The sequence below is a fragment of the Amaranthus tricolor genome, chromosome 7 (assembly GCF_026212465.1).
Source record: "Amaranthus tricolor cultivar Red isolate AtriRed21 chromosome 7, ASM2621246v1, whole genome shotgun sequence".
Taxonomy (NCBI): Eukaryota; Viridiplantae; Streptophyta; class Magnoliopsida; order Caryophyllales; family Amaranthaceae; genus Amaranthus; species Amaranthus tricolor.
The window spans coordinates 11,319,609-11,342,483 of NC_080053.1; the positions used below are offsets into that span (position 1 = coordinate 11,319,609).

General features: G+C 31.4%; 2 protein-coding genes across 2 annotated transcripts; one reads left to right on the forward strand and one right to left on the reverse strand.

Annotated features, from left to right (window-relative positions):
- The first annotated feature begins 1,897 nt into the window (after positions 1-1,897).
- On the forward strand, positions 1,898-3,145 carry LOC130818486 (uncharacterized). Its single transcript, XM_057684658.1, has one exon. It carries the CDS (start codon positions 1,898-1,900, stop codon positions 3,143-3,145), a length of 1,248 nt encoding a protein of 415 aa, XP_057540641.1.
- Positions 3,146-6,818: 3,673 nt separating this feature from the next.
- LOC130818724 (replication factor C subunit 3) lies at positions 6,819-21,706 on the reverse strand. The gene is made up of 11 exons (XM_057684908.1): positions 21,495-21,706; positions 21,271-21,381; positions 21,068-21,100; positions 20,687-20,855; positions 17,486-17,667; positions 15,653-15,789; positions 15,442-15,540; positions 11,660-11,729; positions 11,508-11,582; positions 9,183-9,228; positions 6,819-7,099 (listed from the first exon to the last, which is right to left on the reverse strand). The coding sequence occupies exons 1-11, from the start codon at positions 21,576-21,578 to the stop codon at positions 7,041-7,043; spliced, it is 1,065 nt and encodes a 354-aa protein (XP_057540891.1). The 5' UTR covers positions 21,579-21,706; the 3' UTR covers positions 6,819-7,040.
- Positions 21,707-22,875: the final 1,169 nt, after the last annotated feature.

The window sequence follows — 22,875 nt, forward strand, 5'->3', positions numbered from 1 at the left end:
ATTTTTGATGAACCTAACAATTGGTCTTAATAAAATTGTGAATCTGAATAGTAGATTTTTTGGATTTTTTGAATTCGGTCTTAAATTCTTAGTAAATGGTGAATTTGTTTGTCATTTGATTTTTTTTTTCAATTTAGATTTATTGGAATTTGGTACCTGTGCAGAAGATTTGAGTTTCTGGATTTGAATATTACTTGTTCTTACATGTAGATCTATTTTGTACCTGTAGTTCTATTTGAATTATTTGAATTTGGTACTTGGATTTTAGTTTCTGGATTTGAAGATTTGAATATGCTTGAAGTTTCTGGTACCTGTAGCAATTGAAGCTCAATGACTAACTATGATTTTCATTTGCAGATGACGGAAGAGTATAAAGCCATCAATGGAGCTTGAAGTTTCAACTTATAAATTTTAATCGCTTCCTTTTAGTTTATAGAATTATGGTTGTATTTCAATTAACTAATGATTGTATTTTAATAGTTCACGACTAATTAACTTAAGTATTTTAATATTATTTGAATTATATATTAAAAAAATGTTAAAAAGAAATAAGGAAAAAAAAAAAACAAAGTTACAAAACCGGGTATGCGGTTTCCGACCCGGTTTAAACCGGGTCGGATCCGGAATGGAATTTTAACTATCTGGAAAACCGGGTACCCGGTTTTTCGGAACCGGGTCGACCCGGTATCCGGTTTTGAACACCCCTACAAAAAATAAAAGTTGCATATGCAAAGTACTATAAGCGACATGCTACATTCAAAGTAGTACTACAAATTAATACTCTCACTGTTCTGAAATACTTGTTACATTACGACTTTTAGTACTATTCATCATTCAAACTTATTTTATATATTGCGGTTATAATGTGTAAGAAAAAATATAATCAAGTGAAATCTTATTTTAATTGTCTAATCACATACTTTCATAATATTAACTTTTATAATTTTTAATTATACATAGTTCAATATATAAATTATAAAAATAATATATTAAATTGTGTAAAAAGTTAAATATAGCAAATATAATTAAACGAGAAAGTATGAAATAACTATTCAAGTCATCCCCTTCTCAATAAATCTAGGAACTTGGACTTATGTAGAAGTACTTACTTAAGTATCTGATTTATACAACTTTCTCAACAAAATAAAAATTTTAAAGGAAACTTGGTGTTCAAGGAGCAAGGTCTTTGGTATTTGATTAAATATATTACTAAAATAATAGGACTACATATTAATGTCATTTAAGAAACAAAAGAATTAAATAATATAGATAATCACCTACTTTATTTATTCAATTTTTTAAAATAATAGTAATATATTCTAAGTTTTCCCAAAAAAAAAAAAAAAAGACTACCCTAATTTAAAATAAGCAACATCAATGTTGTAACAATATTCAGAATTATTAGGAAACAATATGATGTATATATTATTATTATTATTAAGAGAATAAACTTTCAAACTTCTAAATTAAAAAATCTATATCTATGCGTCAAAATTATATACAAATTCTAGTCCTCCATATTGGTAAGCTTTTAAAAAAGTATATTAACAAAATAAATAATATTTTAATAAGTTAAGATAATCGAAAAAATCCAATTAAAAATTCTGAATTAATTTAAAAAAAAAAAAAGAAATTCTAAATTGTAGTTTAGACTAAGTATTTGATCGGAAATTCCTAAAAATAGCATTCCTAAAACTGTCCTAAAAAAATGGATCGGAAAACCCAACATAATTTTCCAAATCTTTATAAATAAGAAACCTACGTAACATTCACAATTCCATAAAAAATAATTAAAAAAAAAAAAAAAAACTACACCCCTAATTCTTTTTTACATCAAAAAACACTCGTACTCCTGTTACTCTCCAACAATTTGTTAATACTTTTCTCCATTCAAACTATGGCTAGCAATATGTGTTTATACCATCAAATGTTCGAAATATTTTCATGGCTACCTGTAAAACTTTTATACAAGTTATCAGTTTTAAAAGAGATACGAAGTTTCCTCTCCGAAGACTCTTTTGTGGAGAAACAATGTTATAATTCAAGTACAAAAACTGCAGAATCTTTGATTATACAAAATGATTCTTGTTTAAGAATAAAAGACACGCTACATATTTGTTTTTTATTCAAAGATCACACTAATAATGGTGTTCCTATCGATTCCCTCAAATTTATTACTGAGAAAGGGCGTGTTTTAGCATCTAGTAATGGTCTGATTTTGTGTAGAACAATTAATTCACAGGAGCCAACAAAATTATTTTTGTGTAATCCTGTCAGTAAAACTTGGTTGCCTATTACATTGCCGAATAATGAATTAGCTGAAGCATGCAAGAACGATACAGATGTTAATATAGTTTTTATTTGTGGTTCTATTAATTTTTCAACCAAAAAAAATAAGTTTCCATTAGATTATACCCTTTTAGTCTTTGAAGTTGTAGTAAATGATTTGGAATATTGTTGGAATAATAAGTATAATGTGTACATGTTAGAGGAAGGTGATTGGGTACTCAAAACAAAAAAATTAATAACTGGGGGAAGACAGTTGGATTTTGATAATTACGTATGCTTCAACGATGGTCTATATTTCATGTCAATATCCAATTCTTGTTATAGAGCTGAATCTCTGTATTATTACCCTTACATAGTTTATTATAACATGAAGAATGAAGCTTCAAGTATGATTTCATTGCCTCATGAAGCAAGAGAAAATTTTAATTTCAGCGATTGTTATTTTCGCATATTTGGATGGGAGCGTCTTAGTGGAAATTCGTGGTTTTTTTCGTTATGTTTGGTAAAGTACTTAAACATGGAAATCAACATATGGGTTATGGATGAAGGCGATGCTACAGATGGTGAGAAATTATGTTCATGGAGGTGGCTATTAAAACTAAATATTAAAGAAGACTTGGGGCTCAAGGATGCCTTACGTTGGACAAATAGCTTTACTGTTGTGGATAAACAATTTATATTTAGTGATTCTAACGGCTATATTTATCAGTATCAATTGGAGGGCATAAATCTTGGAAAGTTGAAAAAGATTAATAAGTATAAAAATAGTTGTTACAAACTTCGATTCAATTCTTATTCCACAACTCTTCGGCCTTGCTCCAAGAATCTCATAGAGTCCTCTCTAAAAATAGAGTAATTTCAATGTATTGTTTCTAAACAGTTTTTGTAGTCAAACATTATTATTTTAATTTTTATGCAACACACTTTTTTTTCATTCCATTTATATGTTTCAATTCTCGTTTCTGATATAAAATCTTTTTTTTTCATTATTATTATAAAAGAATACTTGAATATGACTAATATAATAATATTATCATCATAAAAAGTAAAGTATGATTAATTGGACACATAAATTTTAAGCACAATCTATAAGATTTTAATAAGCTAGGATACGTTTAAAAATATTTGACATGTCAAATATTAGAGCCACTAAAAATAAATTGTTGATGGGGGATATGACACATTAATAAATACTCGTTAATCAGGCAATGATCCATCAATATATCTAGTGGTTAAGAGTTACTCCTTCTGCCCTTCTTATTTATTTTTTTCATGGATTCCAATGTAAATTTTAAAATCAAATAATATTAATTATGAGTTTTCAAAAACCCAAAAAAAGTTAATATTTAGAAAGTATATATTGAGATAAATCTAACAAAATATCATATTATATGTTTTTCTTATAGATCGATCAGAAATTTTAATTAAAGTTTGACATTAAAATTCGAAGAGATTATAAGAATATAGAAGTAAGTCTTAATTAATTCAAGTTGGTATTATTCCCCTTTTAATTATTTCATAATAAATGTCGTAATAAAATATTATTATATAATGTATGTAATTTAATTAAGTAAAACTTATTTATTTTGCTCTGAAAATTACTCCTACCATTTTCCTTCAAAGATTTAAATAATCACAAATATTTTTACATAAAACTAATCTAATTAAAATAACTTAAAAGAAAAAAATAAGAATGCAATAGAAATATATTTAAAATAGACAAAGATGATTTTAAAGGAAAACTACTTCATTAAAATAAACTGTCATGAGGTCTTCTGGTTGTTACTTTAGTTTATGTTATGATGATTGTATTCCTAAGAAAAGCTCTTTCCAACAAAATAAAATATTCAAGAATTTCAGCAGAAAAGTGGCATTTTATTTCAACTTTTTTTAAATAAATAAAACTTGCTATAGCAAGTAATTCAATTACCAGGTATACTCTAGGAAAATACTCCTGACAGTTGAGATTATTCATAGTTAATCAATAGGTGTATTGTAGAAAAATTAAGAAAATGTTAGATTATTTTATAATTTTTCATACATAGAAATACTATTAATTAGATCAAACATCCGTTAGGACAACAATCTATCTTCTCAACAGGTAATCCAAGAGCAGCTATTTGTTTTTTCGTTTTGTAGAAGTTGTTTACCATGCTTTGTGTACGAGCAAATTCTAAAAACTCTTCCAACCCTCTCATAAATCTTAAAATAAACTTTCCATTTTTTCGTCGGTTGTACATCCAACTTCTTTCTTGCCTAAAACTCATTTTAAACACCTAAATATAATATAATAACATAATTATTTAACTGATCAATAAAGTAAGTTAATGACAATAACAATATATGATAATAATAATATAATTATTCTAATAAAAATTATTAAAGCAAACTAATATCAATAAAAATATAAAATAAAAAAAATATAAAAACTCAAGTAAATAACAATAGAAATTAAATAATTAAATTAAATCAAGTAAATATAAAACTCAAGTAAATAACAAAGAAAATAAAATATGTACTAATTAAATAATAAAATTAAATCAAATTAATGACAATAGAAACTAAATATAAATAATAAAAATAAATAAAAGTAACTCATATAAAGAGAAAAACCAAAAAACTTACTAACCTCTTCTAATTCTTTAGCTTCTAAAATATACGATCCACAACAATTCGCAGCTTATTTATAGAACAAAATGGCGACAAGATGGCGATCACAAACCCATCGCCACTTTTAAATTCAAATTCAAAAACATGGCGACCAAAGAGTACCAAAGGCTCTGTCGCCCATTTTTAAAAAAAATAAAACCAAAAATAAAACCAAACATGGCGACTAAGTGGCGATAAACAGACCCGTCGCCACGCATCAAATTAAAAAATAAAAAAATACCGTCATCCTTGGCGACGAAATGCCGACAAGAGATCCCGTCGCCGTGTAGTAAAATAAAAAAAAAAAAAAGAAAAATCGCAGTTGGCGACCACTGGGCGACGATAGGTCCCGTCGCCAAATAACTTTCTGCTTTCGCGACCAGCCTCTCTCTCGCCTTGCCATCGCCATGGGCGACGAACACTTCCCCTCGCTATTTTTCCATCGCTAAATCAGTTGTTTTTTGTAGTGTGAGATTATTCATGGTTAATCAATAGGTGGAATTATTGTAGGAAAATTAAGAAACTGTTGGATTATTTTATAATTTTTCATACATAGAAATACTATTAATTAGATTAAGCAACGACTTGTTCGCCTCACATTTCCTAAATACCTCAAAAGTTCTTCATTCTCCTTGCTAAATTATTTCAAAGCTTCAGGAAATGGAGGCGGTTCTGAAATTTCTGGTCTAAAAAGCGAACTACGTTTTATTGCATAGGCACCATGCAATTTGGGAAGGAACAAGGGTGAATGCATGTCTCTTCAGTGTTGTTAGCTTATACCATTCAACTTACGTATCAAAGCATATATCTATGTGACAACATCAGTTCGAATTCGCAACACTGCCAAACGGTCTCTCAAGGATGGTAATGGGTCGGAATCGGCTCGGATTATACATACTCCGACTTTGCTTTGGATAATAGTCAGAGTTTCTTTTTCAGTCCACCTCCACTCGGAGTCAGATTATGCGTACTCCAAGTTTGCCCCGACTCGGACTCTCGGACTTTCGGACTTCCAACGGAGTCGGATTATCATCAAACTTTATCATTTTGATAAAGTACTAACGATTTTAAAGCATACAAAATTAACAAAATATTTTTTTTCAATACAATTTAACAAAGAAATATGTATTTTGAATTCAAGTTTAATAAGAGAAATAGTCCTATTATCACAATTTAACTAATTTTTCTTGCATTTTGATTTGTCGTATTCTATTTCTCTTGATCTGATTTGTCGTATTTTGATTGATTAATCTAAATAAAGATACCAAGTTTATTCTATTTACAATTAGTATTAGAGAAAGCTTGAATAAGTCACATCTAGAGTTTTAAAGTAAACAAAATATTAGAATAAAAGTCAAATTTAAAGTCGGATTTCCTTCTGAGTCAGAGTCGGGTCGGAGTGTCAGATTGTTAATAAGGTCCAACTCCAGTCCGTCTCTAACTCAGACTCGGATCGTAAGGTCGGATACCTTTTCCTCGGAATCTAATCGAATTATTTTCCCTTGAATCGAGTCGAACTAGGATCGAATTCGGACTGAATTTCCATCACTACTCCCAATTGCATGGACATATATCTAGTTGAAAAACACACAAAAATATTGAATCTAGTTTTGGAACTATTATGCAGCCAAAAGAGTGGTTAACATGCAATAGCAAATCACGGCAAAAGACATTATTAGTTCATCTATTATGCATTTTTTTAAGGGGACATCTATTATGACATAGATTATTGCAAACTCCACAAAATTAAAAAAAAACTCAGTTCAATTTACGTAATATAGCAAATTCAAAAAAGAATTCCGTAGTATCAAAAGAGCAGCACATTGTGTAAAAGATAAAAATGTGTTGAGAGAATTAGTCAGATGAAGGGAAGCAAGTAATGAGAAAGGGAATTAGGCAGAGGCTTCAATGTTTGATATTAATTGCAGACCAAAATGTAATACTCCTACATCATTAGTGTTGCAATTTGTTTATCTCTTTCCAATACAAACAAACATTTAGCCAGAGCCAGAGGCCTTAAAAACAGAACACCAAGGATTTGCGACTTGACTCCAGTAGGACTGTAGGAGCATCCGGATTAATCACACAAAACCGGATCAGTATCAACCGAAAGTTGCAATAAGGAAAGCCTTGTAAATGCTCATAAACTTGGCCACAAATGCTGCACATTTTTGAAAAGAACCATCAGTTTAAATACTGTAAACTATGAGACGTCAGAGCTGCAATATCTACCAGAATTTTCAAACTAAGCTATGATGAACTAATACTTTTGATAAAAATACAACCTCCCAGAAATTTATCAAGGGCTAGTAAGGGCCTTGTAACCTTATTTGGTTCACTTCGGGTAGTAGAAATGAGTATATAAATGATACCACAATGTATGAGTAATATCCTTAGTGCAAAAAACAAGGCTGTATTACCATATCGCAACCATACTGTAAAGATTGTTGAGTTTGTTGTGACCAAAATACAGGTCGCATCACCGTATCACAACCATATTGTAAAGGTTGTTGAGTTTACCACAATCGAAATTTATAGTGACAGTATTGTAAAGGTTGTTAGCCTTGTTGCGACAGAAATAGAGGCTGCATAGACCATGAAATCTGTAGCGCAAGCGAGATACAGATCACATCACTGTATAGCAACTGCATTACGGAGGGTTGTTAAGTTTACGGCGACTAAAATACGTGCCACAACACCGTATTGCGATCATATTGTAGAGGTTTGTGAGATTACCGCGACCGAAATATAGGATGCATTGACCATGAAATTCGTTTTGCGACCAACCAAAACTGTATTTTTGCACTAAGGTAATATATTTTCCTGTTACCCAATAGCATTCTTTGGTTTAAATTTATAGGACAACCATTGGGGTAAAACAACAGTTGTATTCTTGATTGCAATGGTGGTGACAAAGACGGTGCTATAGAAAATAAGGTTATAATTTCACCAATGAGATATACGATGATAGCTAAGAAAGTGTCTACTTCTCTATAAATGAGCTACTTCAGTGGATAAAATGTAGAATAAGGTGTACAATTAAGCGAGTACAACGAACACATGGTCTAGAAAAGAGAGGTCAGGACTCAGCCCTGAGCATCGAAAAATAGCAGCCATGATTGGAAAGGGAAACACCAAATAGCATACTTGAGGGAAGACACAGGGCAAATTAGGCAATAATTAATAATTCACTTAAAGAAATATCCCCACTTTATTAAGATCTATGCATAAAATCATGAAGTTTTGTTTTAACGCGTAGTTTTGGAAGAGTTCTAGCCTTCTGCAATTAAGGTTTATATAGAATTTCTGAGTTTATAAAATAGAACATAATGTTCTTTTGAGCAAGTCTTGTATCCAAACATCTTTTCTTACATCATTAAATTTTCACCCATTCACGAATTATCAATAACAGTAATCACCATCTTAATTTCTAAAAATAATCTAACATCTTATTTCTTAAATTTTTAATCCTTCAAACTTTTACATTTCTCTATTATTAATCATCAACCAATTTTTTTTTTCCCTCTTCCTTCTTAACATATTAAGAATGAAAATTTGAATTTTTTAACTTAATTTAAGATATTTAAATAAAATAAATTTTAATGTAGTTAGAATTGTGTTGAGTTTTTATTTAATATTTAGAATCAAAATTTTTATGGGGTTTTTGTTTAGTTTAAAAAAATTTCCCTTTTTAATTGGTGACGGCCCCCAATTTTGAAGATTCATAAAAAAACAAACACGATGTCGGTTATCTTTGCTCCCCCCTGTTTATATGGACTTTTTCGCACTAAAATATTGTGCACTTTTCTTAACATTCCCTTGTTTTCAATATCTTGATGGTAAGGTGGACAATAGTAAGCGTGAACAAGTCTATACAAGACTTTTACATGTTTTATTCCCCTTGATCTAAAGTTTGTTTTCTAGTACATAGCAGAATTCAAGTTGGTGTAAATAGTGGTTAGAGAGAACATAGGCTTCCTCTTTTTGTGGTTTTACTTACAAGTAATCAATATCTAAAAGAGGGTGCTGCACCATAACTTCAACAAGGGCTTAGTTCAATAGTCCAATATTATTACCTATAATTTTCTTTAAAAGAAACTAGAGAGATGGCTAAAAAATAAGATGTTACCTCCCCCCCCCCCCCCCCCCCAAAAAAAAAAATACTGTATAAGTAATGAGTGCTGAAAATTTATCTAAAGTAATAGAAACAGAAAAGACATAAATTCGTTTACATCATATTATACCTTCAAGATGGAATATGGCTTTTTGCCCAAGGCGCATCCGATGTTCCTGCGAAAACAGTAAAACGATCATACGAAGAATTTGAAAAGAATTCAAACATCAGGCTCCTGATCTCTTATAACTTGTCAAGAGACATTCTGCATCCTCGTAGAGGCTGCCCATTGTTGTTTCTTTGTGTTTTCTGATAAATTTTCATTCAAAGGTGTTAAAGACAAGGAGCACAAAAAATATCAGAATGAACGTTAAACCCATTTTTTATCTACCATAGACAACCTTGAATCTTAAGCTCAGAGAGTACTCTACATTACATGCTATAACACTACGGGGGTGTTTGGTTGGCCAAGTTTTGTAGCAAGAAACGAAAACAAATAACTAAGTGTTTTCACTTGTTTGTTAGACCTCGAAAGTAATAGAATTGTTTAACAGAAGAATTCTGATTTCCTTACTTTGATACCACTATTAAACCACCAGAAACAGAAAATTATCCTTTCTTCATGTTTAAGAAGCAAAGAAGCATACTTTCATTTGAATCTGTTGCGCGACTACCATTGGCGACAAAGTCCCATGTGAGATTTTTTGTGTCCTAAGTTTTAATAATTGGTTAGAAATTTTCCCTTCAAGATGATCAATCGTATCTTCGAATTCAATATTTTGTAAGAAGAATTTTCCCTTTCTAAAACAATTCAATTTTGCAGAAAAATTTTACTCATATAACTGATACATACATATTGTGGCAAAATGTATACATATTATCTTATAGGGTGTACATATTTTTGTAAAGGAAAAAATTCATACTATTTACAAAAATACCATCCGAATATGTACACCTTTTTTTAAGCATGTAAGTACATCTTTTAGCAAATGTCTAATTATTTACAAACTTGTCATTGGAATATGTATACCATTAAAGCTTTTATGTACACCTGTTTTCAGATTTCACCATTTTAATTGGTTTTTAAATCTTATATATATATATATATATATATATATATATATATGAGGGGGATCAAGTGAAAACACTTAAAGTGATAAAAACTGAAAACCACACAGAGGTATATAATATATATATTGTAGCAAAAGGGGTACATATTAACTTATAGGGCGTACATATTTTGTGAAGAAAAAAGTTCATGCTATTTACAAGAACGCCATTTAAATATGTATGCCTTTTTTAAAATGTTCAATTATTTACAAAACTGTCACCCAAATATGTGCACCATATAGGGCGTACATAGATATATATATATATATATATATATATATATATATATATATATATATATATATATATATATATGCACAGGCTGAAAACTATTATTGTAAATGTAACTATCTACATGGAACACCTGATTTGATCAATAACAAAACATACATCTAGCATTTTAATAGACCCACCCCAATTGTTTACAATGATCAATTAGAACAAAAGTTACCCATTGTGTTTAGGAAAAAGGGGACAGCTTAGCTTTTCCAAGACCAGATCATGATTCGAACACACAGAGAGGAATTATCATTTAGCATTACTGGAATGAGAGGGCACTCATTGTTGTCATTGTTAGAATCAGAACCAAGAACATTCTTAACTACATTTTACAAAACAGTTTGCCCGGATTTCATTCATGTTTTGACAAATGCAAAACTGTAAGAGAACCATGACATCCCAAAGCAGTAGAAGCCTTTTTTATGATGTATTGTTTCCCACCAATCATCTAGCTATCCTCAAACATTTATATTATTCAACTATGCAAACCTAATTTGTTCAGGTCATAAACCACCAACAAAAAAGAAGAAAAAGACTAGTTAAACTAGTGACTCATAAGAGTAGTTCGACAGTACATAAACTGATTGATGTTGAATATTCAAACCCATCTTGCAGATCGATGTTATCAGCATTATAGAGTGCACATAAAAGGAATGTCAGAAACTAGGACAAAACTTTGAGAGAATACTTCCTTTGCTTAATCATTTTATGAATTGAGGAGTATATCTGAATAAATTTAAATCTTCTCTCGGTTTACCTAATCCCCTTAAAAGGAAAAGAAAATAGAAACGGAAATCCAAGCTAATCGTTTTGTCAATAACCATATGGCACACTGTTTAAATAGAACATTTTGAAGACTTTTTAAATTTTTGAAAAGGCATCATGTATAATAGAGAATTTACCATACACAAGCTTACTTAAATTGAGTTCATATATACCACATTAAGGAGAAAGAACAAATTCACAGATGGAGTAACTCAATGACAGTGCAAATCACATGAAAGACATCCAACAAACAATAACATTTAAAAACGCAAATCATCAAAGTAATCACCGGAAGACTTACATAATAGGCAGCCCAATGGCAAACTTCATGCTTCAGTTCCGCGTCTAGTTTCTTCAATAACTCAGAAAGAAGTCTCTGAATTAATTGAAAGATGGAAGGATGTCAGTAAATGGGAGGAAGGGTGATAGAGTAAATGATTCTCAGTTACCAACCTTAAGAATAATTTCTGGAGGTATAATATTAACTAACAGCTCATAGAACTTTCCTCGAACCTCAAAGAGCCTGTCAGAGCGACAAAAATAGTATCAGATTCATAAAGTGTTATAAAAAAAAAAACACAATATTTATGCTGTTATGTTAACTAAGCAGCTACACTAAAAAACGTACAGACAGAACACCAAGACGAAAACAAATCGATCAATTCATAAAAGAATAAAACTAAATTGATATTTTCAAGCTCCAGGAAAAGGACTTGAACATATTTGGTAAAAGATTCAACCTTTCTGCCAACTCCTGCTATTTTAAAATCCCAGATAGAGCGATACCATAAGTGTCATTCTTATAAAGCCAAAAGATTTATTTAAAAATACTATTTTTATCAAAACGAAATCTCACGTGATAGGACAAGATCCTAATGATATCAACTAAAATTACAGATCATAAGAGAACTACACTTTCAGTCACAGTTTGGCACCATGTAAAAGCAAATTGTATTAGCATTAGCAAGGTAAAAACAATAACTTTGGTACAAGGAAAATTACTTCTAGGTCTTTGAACAAATTAATGAATTCGAGATAGCCAAAAAACAAATGCAATCGAAAGATACAGGAAACCACTGGCTAGGAGACTACCATGCCAATTAAAATGGTAGGAGATCAGCAACAAAAAATTTCTGACTTCTTTCCATCCCAAGCAATTTAACTCCGTCAGTGAGTGCTTGTCGCTTATTGTCGGTCTCAAGCCCGGATAAAGGAGGGTGAATGGTAGGTTTGTGACAACCAGCTCAGTGAAACTTAGTCATATCTTATGATCATGAACCAAGAATAAAAACTTGTGGGGGCTCTCCTACTCGGCGACATGTTGTATTTATTAGGCCTGGGTATAGTGAAAAGCATGCAAAGATTGCTAGGTTTCCGGCTAGAAGTAACGCGCCACATTGCCTAAGGCCTAAGGTGGTGTCAAATAAGCAAGTGCAAGTTACTTAACTAGGACGTCGTCCAGAATCAATCCGCCACATAGGGTTTAAGCTTAGAAGGACAAAGGTTAAGAAAGACCAAGGGTCTTTAGTTAAAAATGGGATCTTGGAATATTTGTAGCTTGATTGGTGGATATTTAGAGTTGGTGGATATCATGAAAATAAGGAAAGTTAACATTTTATGTCTACAAGAGACAAAATGAGTTAGAGATAGGGCCAAAACAATAGTAGGTGAAAGTAGGAATATAAATGGTGCTCAAGACAATAAAGAAATTGAAATGAAATTGGTGTTATTATGCATGAATGAGCATCTAAAGAAGTAATAGAAGCATGCATGAAGAACGATAGGATTATAGGAGTGAAAATTTTATATGGTAAAGAGATTTTGAATCTCATAAGTGTCTGTGCACCACAAACGAAGATGGAGGAATGAATCAAAAGAAAATCTGGGAGGATCTTGATGATTTGGTGCATAATATACCAATAAATGAAAAGCTCTATATCGAAGGTGATTTGAATGGACACGCAAGGGTATGTCGCAATGGCTAAGAAAATATTCATGGAGGTTTTGGCTATAGAACAAAATATGGAGAAGGAGAGTCCATTTTGAATTTTGCACTCTCAAACGATTTGTTGGTTCCTAACATAAGTTTAAGAAGAGAGATAGCCACATGACTTTTAGAACTAAAGAAAACGCCACTTAAATTAGCTACTTTTTGACAAGAATGATATAGATAGTTGCCTAAACTATAAACTTATCATAGGAGAACGTGTAGCCATCCAACACAAACTCCTTAGCCTAGATATTCGCCTTCAAGCAAGACTAAAGATAAAGAAAGCCAAAGAAGAACGCAAGATTAAATGGTGGAGATTAAAAGAGGTTGATGCTAAAGTTTTCGCCGAGAAAGTCACTGAAAAGGCAAGCAAAACTAATTACATAGGTGTAGTGAAGTATAGTAAGGATAAGGATAAGAATATTTTAGTTCAGGAAGAGAACATCAAGGATCGATGAAGGGAGTATTTTGATAAGCTATTTAATGGACAACAAGGAAGTGTTGTATGGGACACAATAATTACACCCTTAGATGAAAAGGCAGAATTTATATGAAGAATACAAAAATTAAAGGTGGATGGGACTTTCAAGTAAATGGAGCTAAAGAAAGGGGCAAGGGCTGATGATAATATCTATTAAGGTATGGAGGTGCCTAGGGATGATTGGGGTGACTTGGCCAGCTTATTCAACAAGAATTAGAGGCCAAAATAGATGCTGAATGACTAAAGGAGAAGTACTCTAGTCTCTATATACAAGAACAAAAGAGATGTCCAAGATTTCTCTAACTATTTAGAAATAAAACTCAAAAGTCATACTATGAAGTTATGGGAAAGAGTGATAGATATGTATGGGAAGATGTACCTCCATATTAGAGAATCAATTTGATTTATGCCTGAGAGATCTACAACGAAAGCACTTCATCTTATGAGACAAATGACGGAATACTATATGGCTAAAAAAGAGACTTGCACATGGTTTTTATTGATAACAAATACATAAATATAGTGCAAGATATATATCAAGAAGTAAAGACGAATGTTAGAACATGTGGAGGGGCAACTAAAGATTTCCAATCACAATTGACCTTCATCAAGGCTTGGTCTTAAGTCCCTTTCTTTTCGCAGCGTTCCTTGATGAGATGACTTCATCAATATAAGGAAACGTGCCTTGGTGCATGTTGTTTGCTGATGACATTGTTTTTGGTAGATGAGACCTCGAGGGGTAAGACAAGAGTTGGAGTAACGAGGCTTCAAATTAAGCCGGTGCAAGACAAAGTACATATAGTATCATTTTAGTACAAACGAGAGGCATTAAAGCTCGAATAGAAAGAAATCGCTTCAATTGGAAGCTTCAAATACATTGGGTCCATATTTTACAGAAGTAAGGACATCCAATAAGTGTGACCCATAGAATTAAATGGGAGCAGCAAAAATATTATGTGATCGAGGAGGTTGGGTTTACCTTCGGCAAAGAACTAGGGAGTTAAACAATAACAATAATTTCCTCGATGCCACTATGTGGGTTCACTTAAAAGAGGAGGTCAAATATGGATAGCCTACAGTAATAACTAAGATATTGTTTCAATCAGGATTAAAGTAAGCTACAAGATTTACAACTATAGTCAAGGTTCATTGCGAGATACAATCATTCTGCATAATATGGGCTACATCACCATAATGCAAGCACATTACAAAGGTTGATGAGGCAACCAAAGATCGCAATGTATGCCACGATCAAGACAAATCCATCCGCATTGAACTTGAAAGTGGTTTCACGGCCATTACCTTAAGCGTGATGACAACATCCAAGATTTTGCACTATGAATAGTTGTTTTCTTACATGCACTTTAATTGATGCTTCAATGCCTTAAAAGATCAAATGTAATTCCCAATCCATATTCTATTTCTCCATTTATAATTGTGGTTGTGCAGATGTGTGTAAATAATAATACGAGAAATCATTGCTTTTTCATCTATTTCATTTTACAAGTGTTAAATTCAAAGTGAATCACATGGTTATATGAGGGAATCATAACAGGCTACACAAGCCATTCCAACAAGACTCCTATAAGTACATACAACTAATTATACACATCACATTCTGAATCAAGCTAACCTTTTAATAAAAAAGTTGTAAAACCAAAGTAAATTCACCATTCCAGTGTAGAAAATTAATATAACAGAACCAAGACAAGCTTACAGGTAATCATACAATATTGAACAAATAAAAGTATTTGAATGAAAAACCTTTTAGGGCTCTGCTCCTTCATAATATCTGATGCTATCTCAGAGATATATTCTTCCCAATCCATAGGGGGTATTGGCTGATTACTCGTAAAAGGATATCTATGACCATGATATAAATAATTAATATGTGCTAGGAAAAAACGACGGAAGTGTATTGTATCAGTAATTTATATAATAAAAAGGTTTTGAAAAAAGTGTTCATGTACGTAACTGTTGGACACGACAAGTCTCGAACAACAGTATTGCTCTTCTTAGACTCCGATTAGATTTGGCAGCAACACGAGCAGCGAATCCTGGCGGAAGTTCCAAGCTTTCTTTCTTCCCTATAAATTCCAGTACCTTGACTATCTGCACCAAAACAAGACGTGTTCATCAAAAATCAAATGAATTAAATAATATTGAATGCTTTCTAAGCCAAAGCTTTACATTGTTTTCATTTCAGATTACAGTGTACTAGTGGTAAATGTTTTATTTCAGACGAACGTTCTCGAATCGCAAAACGTGGCTACGTTCCACGTTCTATGTAACTATGTATGCAAGCCTAATTTATGTGAGCTCTTGATGGCGTTTGGAGTCAAGGGTCAATTAAAAACATCTTTTTTATTAAAAATATAAGGTTATGTATATCCAACCCCTATTTCCTATCAAGCTTGAGCCCAATGTTGCATGGAACGAAAATCAATACGATGCGACAAACGAAAACGGAAACGAGAAACGATAAATTATAAGTTTTGGAAACGCAGGAAACAAAATGCGATTCTATGATACACAATTAATAATAAGAATAATAATAATGATAATATAATTATTATAATTATATATTTATAATTATAATTATAATTATTATAATAATTTTTAAATGTGAATAATACTTTTATCAACTAGCTGAAATATACTTAATTTCCCACAAGATAAATAAAATAAACAAAAAAAAATCTATCTGAATTCTCATAAACAAATTACATACTTTTATTAACTTGTAATCATTAGTGTATTTGATGTCCCAAGACAAATTATTAAAGTCCTAAGACTAGTGCTTATTCATATTAAAGTCCCAAGACAAGTTTACTCAAACAAAAAAGTCCCAAGACAAGTACACTAAATGCAATTAAAAACTCAACTTTACTTTTTCACTTTCTCTCTCATTTCATTTTCCCTTTCTCCCTCTTCAATTTTTACTTATTCTGTAAAAACCCTAACTTTGAAAGGGTATTTCAAAAACTAGGTATGCTTCTTCCTTTGTTTATGCCCTCGACTTTGGACACATCTGGTAAGTTTTCTTTGCTCTTTTACATCGATCATTTCTTCCTCTTTTCTTGTCTGAGTCGCCATCATCGGAACCCGAGTCACCATCATGGGCGATCTGAGTGAAAGTGTGTATTCATCAAATAAATCAATTTAGGACAAGGGGGCTCAAATCTAATTTTGCCAAGATATTTTGTCTTATACTTTAATGTTTGAAAGTACCAAGCTAGATTCACCTCCTAGCCCTAACTCACAAATCGACATTTTATATTTTAAACCAAAATAAAGTCTAAGTAAGCACAAAAAGCATATAACACCAAAACCTACTGGCTCGATAGCTTGTAACTTGCAAGTGTTAACCACTATAAGCTAAGTTAGGCACCAAAAGCAAATTCAAGTTCCTAGAATTCGCCCAACAAACTTCTGCTTAACTTCACAAGCATGTAACTGGCTCATGATTCTTAATCCTAATTCCTACCCCCTCTAAAGGCACAAGACTTTTAAATCACTCAGTTGCCATTGATTAACATGAGAAAACTTTTACATATCACCTCATTCAAAGAATAAACTCCTATAGTACATAAACATTTGGTAACAATAACACATAATTTATAAATCTTAGTCTCTGATACCGACAAAAGTCTAATCCGGCTGAGCATACCCCTCTTGAGAGAAAGGTACGTTTAAGAAGGTGTAATGATTAAGGATAGTTAGTTTTCTAATCAGGTGCTCTTTTCAAATTTTCATATGTTCATTGATGGATAATAAAACCTAAAATGAAAAAGACCAAAATACAAACCTCTTCATTCTTTGGAGCATTGACGCGCACATTTAGACAACGAGAACGAACTGCTTCAGTAACCTTAGATGAGCTATTGCAGCAAAGAATAAGCCTACATGATGAACTATACTTCTCCATAGTTCTTCGTAATGAATGTTGAGCTTCTTTGGACAATTTATCAACTTCATTAAGAACCAACACTGTTACAAACATTAGAAGTGCTTTATAAAACACAAATTACTTGAAAAGTATACAATTTTGTACCAATTAATCCTCGTTATGTTTTATAATCTTTTGAAGACATGCTACCACTACAATAAAATCAAACAAGACTAGAGCCCAAAGTACGAAATCAACCACCAATAAATCAAAATCAAGAAACACGATTCCTTTATTTTGAGGTAAATTAATGAAGGGAATTGATTAGAAGCCATGTGATATAATGTGACAGAACTGTGTCCCTATGTTGTTTTCCTCTTCCATCACATACACCAAGAAAAGTTCACATATATGGCAATATTAGACTTATTATAATGCTCTATTAGTAATGAATAAGTCAATATCTTCTAGAAATTACACATGTATATTGTATACCGCATTTTGAAAAAGGCATTACTTTAATATAACCTCCAACACTTGAAAACCCCTACTTGGCAAAGACATACACAACATCATACTTATTAATTCTCATTAAATGGTTTGATGCCACTTGTTTGACTTTATTAACAAAATTTGGATATTAATAAAAACAAGACACTTATCTCTTCAAATACATATCCTATCCAAAATCGGTGTCCAAACAAAGGAAATTACATCCTTCTAATTATCTCTCATTTCTTTCCATACAATTCCCCCATTTCAAGCAAAGTGTTACTGTTTTGTATAAAATTACTATGGTTTTCTTTAATGATTGGGCATAACAAATATTATATTGATACAAGGGTGGAAGAATAAGAAACAATAAGAAAAAACCAACAAGATTATATATGAAAATCAATATTGACAAAAACAACCAGGAAAATATATACATAGACATATTCAAGTTTTACTTATTTATATTTCATACTACACTAAATTTATTATGATAAAAATTTTAATAACTGTATTAATAGTTATAGTGTTATCTGTATATGCTATAAATATTTGAGATTTGTATTGTCTAGGATTATATGGTGGAAGTCTAAACAAGTTAAGTTTAATGTAATGAATTGTAAAAAATAATGTACCTTATAACCATGTTTAACAAATATATTCGAGTTTAAATTACTAATATAATAATATAATGCAAACTACAAACAATCATACTATAATACATAATAAAGATAACAATAAAGAAATATTTTGAAAGTTATAATGAATAAAATAGATGTTTATTTTCCATCAGTTTTGGTGTTAAATGATAATAAAATATACAACTTATTCTTTATGATTCTTACAAATGACATACATAAGTATGACAATTGTAATAATTGTACTAAATTATTTTTATATGATTATATTATCTACATGTTAACACAATCAAACTATAAGAGTTATTCACTTCATATAATAATTTGATTACATTTTTAATTTTAATTAGTATATTTTTTATATATAATAGTTCTCTCGAGCCGAGGGACTCAATGACTGCAGCCTCCTTTCAAGAATAAGGTATGACGTTTTTTTATCCCTCCCAAGACCTAATCATAATTTCAGTGGTCTTGGGTTGCCTATGGATCAAGCCCAATCAAACCAGGACCAAGACCCATTAACTTTTAGAGGACACATACACCGATCCGAACCTTATGGTCTGTACATATTAGACCCGAACCTAAACCCGTCGGGTTTGATTGGTCTAGGGTCCTAAACGAGTCCTAAATGGGTCTTGATTTAATTGTTCATATTAAACCTTGTATACATTATAAAAGTTTCATTAGTATTAAAATGGGTATATGAGTTGTATATAAGTTTAAATTGAGTCCAAATAAATATAGAAAAAGATTTAGAACAAACTCAAAGTTGATTTTGAATTGTATAATAGGTTGGGTCTAAATTGAGTCTAGCGAGCCTGGGTGTTAAGTGGGTCTCAAAAAATTAGATCCAGACCCCATAAATAGGAGCGGATCTGGAGCAGGTTACAACAACATTTAGGCGTTAAGATAACCGTATCACTATCGTTAACGGATCATCGTTCCGTTATAACAATAACAACCGTTATCACATGTTTAAACTATGGTTATAATGGAAAAAAGACAAATAAATGTTTGGAATAAAACTAAAGGAAAGATGATATAAAAAGGGATATTAGAAAATGAGAAGTGTATGAATAAGATGCATAAATCCTAGACCCAACTTAGTTAATGGATAATAAAACACAATCATTCCAACCTTTAAGCATCCTACTTTCTTGAGCATTATTAAATTCATTGTCTTCATACCATAAGCAAAATTCGATAATTTCATTACAACGACTTTAGATATTATAATCATTCAAAACATGTAATAGACCAAATAAAGCACAAACTTGAAGGGTATGAATAACAAAATAAGGAACAAAAGCAACAAGTAATGATAATATAGAAATCAAACCACATAATGATACCAATGGGCGATGACCTGTGATTGAAATGAAATATTTAAAATTTTAACTAGCGCTTTTATGCAATAATACCTTCAACAAACTTATCTCACCCAATGGAATTTAAATTTATGGAATAAAACCTTCAAAAATACATATTAAGGAAAATGACTTCAATTAATTTGTCCTTCAATACAATCAGTTATAGAGCTATAAACTCGTGAAGCTAACATGTGTTTTCAGATACTAGTTCATAAAGCTAAAATGTAGCAATGAACTCATGAAGACATGGGTAGTAATTCATTGACTGATAAGTCAAAAATAAAGATATTTGACTAAATTCTTTGGAACAGATCGCAAGCTCACAACAAAGATTCTGCAATCTGCTAAGCAATTCAAGAGGTAATATATTTTTTTTGACAAAGTACAAACAATACTCAAATTCTATAGGCAGTAGACACATGTTGGGAATTACAACTTTATTGCAAGCCTACTCATTCACTTATTCATACAATCATCTCAGAAGGCTTTATTTTGCTTTGCAAGATGCAATAGCATAAGATGCTTTATTTTGCATTCGATGTTAAGAATGATATGCAAATTTGAAGTGGACATGAAGTTGGACATAAAATCAAGAACAAGAATATTATGAAGCTTCTTACCCTTGAATCCCCGCTTCCCTTTAGTGTCAATTGGTCGATTCCGAGCCATCTCCTTAATTATCTCTTGAACAATGTGTCTATCCTGGAATCCAACATCACTTGGGTTCATTTCTACATGATGAGTGCTGGATAGAGTTGTAAGTTCGATTTCAATCGTTCTAGTCCCAGCCTGTATGATATAAAAAAAATAAAAAATAAAAAAGCATTAAAAATGAAAACAAATTTTAAAACGATAATTTTTGGCTTAATTCAAAACTTTTTGGTACAATTAACATACAACTATTTCCTCGAAGATATAAATATGGAACATTAATCATTCCATAGTTCAATGAAAAGCAACGAACACAAACAAACGAGACAGAGATTAATAAAATTGCTTACATCAATCTTCCATCCTTTGTTCTCCACTTTGACCTAAAAAAGAAAAAACACATGAAAATTAAGAAAATAGAAATTAAGAACCGAACAATTATATATTTATCAGGAATAAATGAAATTCATCCAAAAAAAACAGAAGCAAGGCCCAGAAAGTAGAAATTAAGAAAATAATTTGGAAAAATAAAAACTTAAAGGAAAAAAGAAACCTTATCAGCACTAGCGCCAAACATCTCCCTAAGAAGGGCCATAATTAGGGTTTTCTTGCCGCAACCAGGAGGTCCATAAAACAGCAAATGTGGGCAATCTTGCTCCGTTACCTGAAAATTAAGCATTTCAGAATAAAAAGATGAAACAAAATAGAGACTACAACTAATGGAATTCAACAAATGGAAACAAACAACAAAAAAATTGAAGTAGAGAAGAAATTTACCAGTTTTTTGAGATTTTGGGCAGTATCTTGGTGGACTATAACCTTGTCTAGGCTTTTAGGTCGATATTTGTCTACCCATAGCATTGTGATTAAGCAGAAGAAGATGGAGAGGAGAGGAGAGGAGAGAAGAGGAATGGAAATCAAAAGGTTTAGAGAGGGAGAGAGGAGAGGAGAGGAGAGGAAGGCGTCAATGGCGGGAAAACGGGAAACACCGGCGACTTATAGTATAGGTTTATACTCCACTTTCACACATTTCACTACTATTTTCCTTTTTTTTACCATTAAGACAACAACTAATCTTGATTTATACTTCTAATTCTTATTTTTTTACTTGTCCCATTTTCTTATTAGGTAAGCTTAATTGTCCCATTTTATTTTTGATGTAAATTTTTTGATCATTTTGTCCTTATGATCCTTGTGTTTTTTCAAATTTATCCCTACTTACATAATTAATCTAATTCATTAAATACTTTAACCCTAATTAATTTTCCTAACTATTCTCTCCCTTTGCTATCTAATCTTACCCTCGCAAGTGATTCACCCACCCCTCATTAGAACCCTAATGTGTCATTTCTTCATGTTCAACTCTTCATCTTCATCTTAGCTCATCTCCTTCCTCAAAACTCTTCATCTTCCTCCTCTCACTCAACCCCTTATTCAAACCCTAATTTTTACGAATCATTCATCTTCAATTGACCCTCATCTTCATTCATCTCCTTCCTCTAAATTGTTCATCTTCCTCTTCATTCATCAATTTTGTTCATGTTCATCCCCCTTTTGTTATTTGTAGATCTGGATTTATTATTATAGGTTCACCAAAATCTTGTCTTTTTTGGCTATCTTTATCAGAGGAAAATGATTTTGTTGGTCCTCCAAATTTTTATTTTCGTACTATGATTATGTGCCTTCTTCTCCTATCATTTCTGTAGAAACGAATCCTAATTGGGGAAGGGAGTTGAATTCAGAGGATGAAGATATTCAAGGTATGTTTAATTTACAACTAAATCTCCCAAATATAGATGATCTTTTCCCTTCTTCAAATGAAGAATCACTTAATGATGATGATGTTCAGTTTGATTTTGATGTACATGGACCCTTCTCTCGTATGTGGTTCTATCTTTCCTTTTGACATGTAATGATTTTTTTTTTTTTGTTGGTTGATTTTATTCATGTTTGTAGTCTGTGATGATTTAAAGACCATTTTTGCCCTATGATATCTTATATTTGAGGGCAAAAGTTTGATTATTAGCTACTGTAAACCCTAAAATTGCTTCTTTGCCACCAATCTAGGATTTTGAGTTTATAAGGCCACCAACATTCAACTGATTTTCTTTTTAAGCCATCAATAATCTTTTAATACTTTGCTTTCCATCAAAATGTT

Coding starts and splice junctions, on each gene's coding strand:
- LOC130818486 (XM_057684658.1), top strand. CDS start 1,898: ATGGCTAGCAATATGTGTTTATACCATCAAATGTTCGAAATATTTTCA.
- LOC130818724 (XM_057684908.1), bottom strand. CDS start 21,578: ATGCTATGGGTAGACAAATATCGACCTAAAAGCCTAGACAAGGTTATA. Junction 21,382..21,494: donor CCCAAAATCTCAAAAAACTG/GTAAATTTCTTC, acceptor CTTAATTTTCAG/GTAACGGAGCAAGATTGCCC. Junction 20,856..21,067: donor ACAAAGGATGGAAGATTGAT/GTAAGCAATTTT, acceptor TATATCATACAG/GCTGGGACTAGAACGATTGA.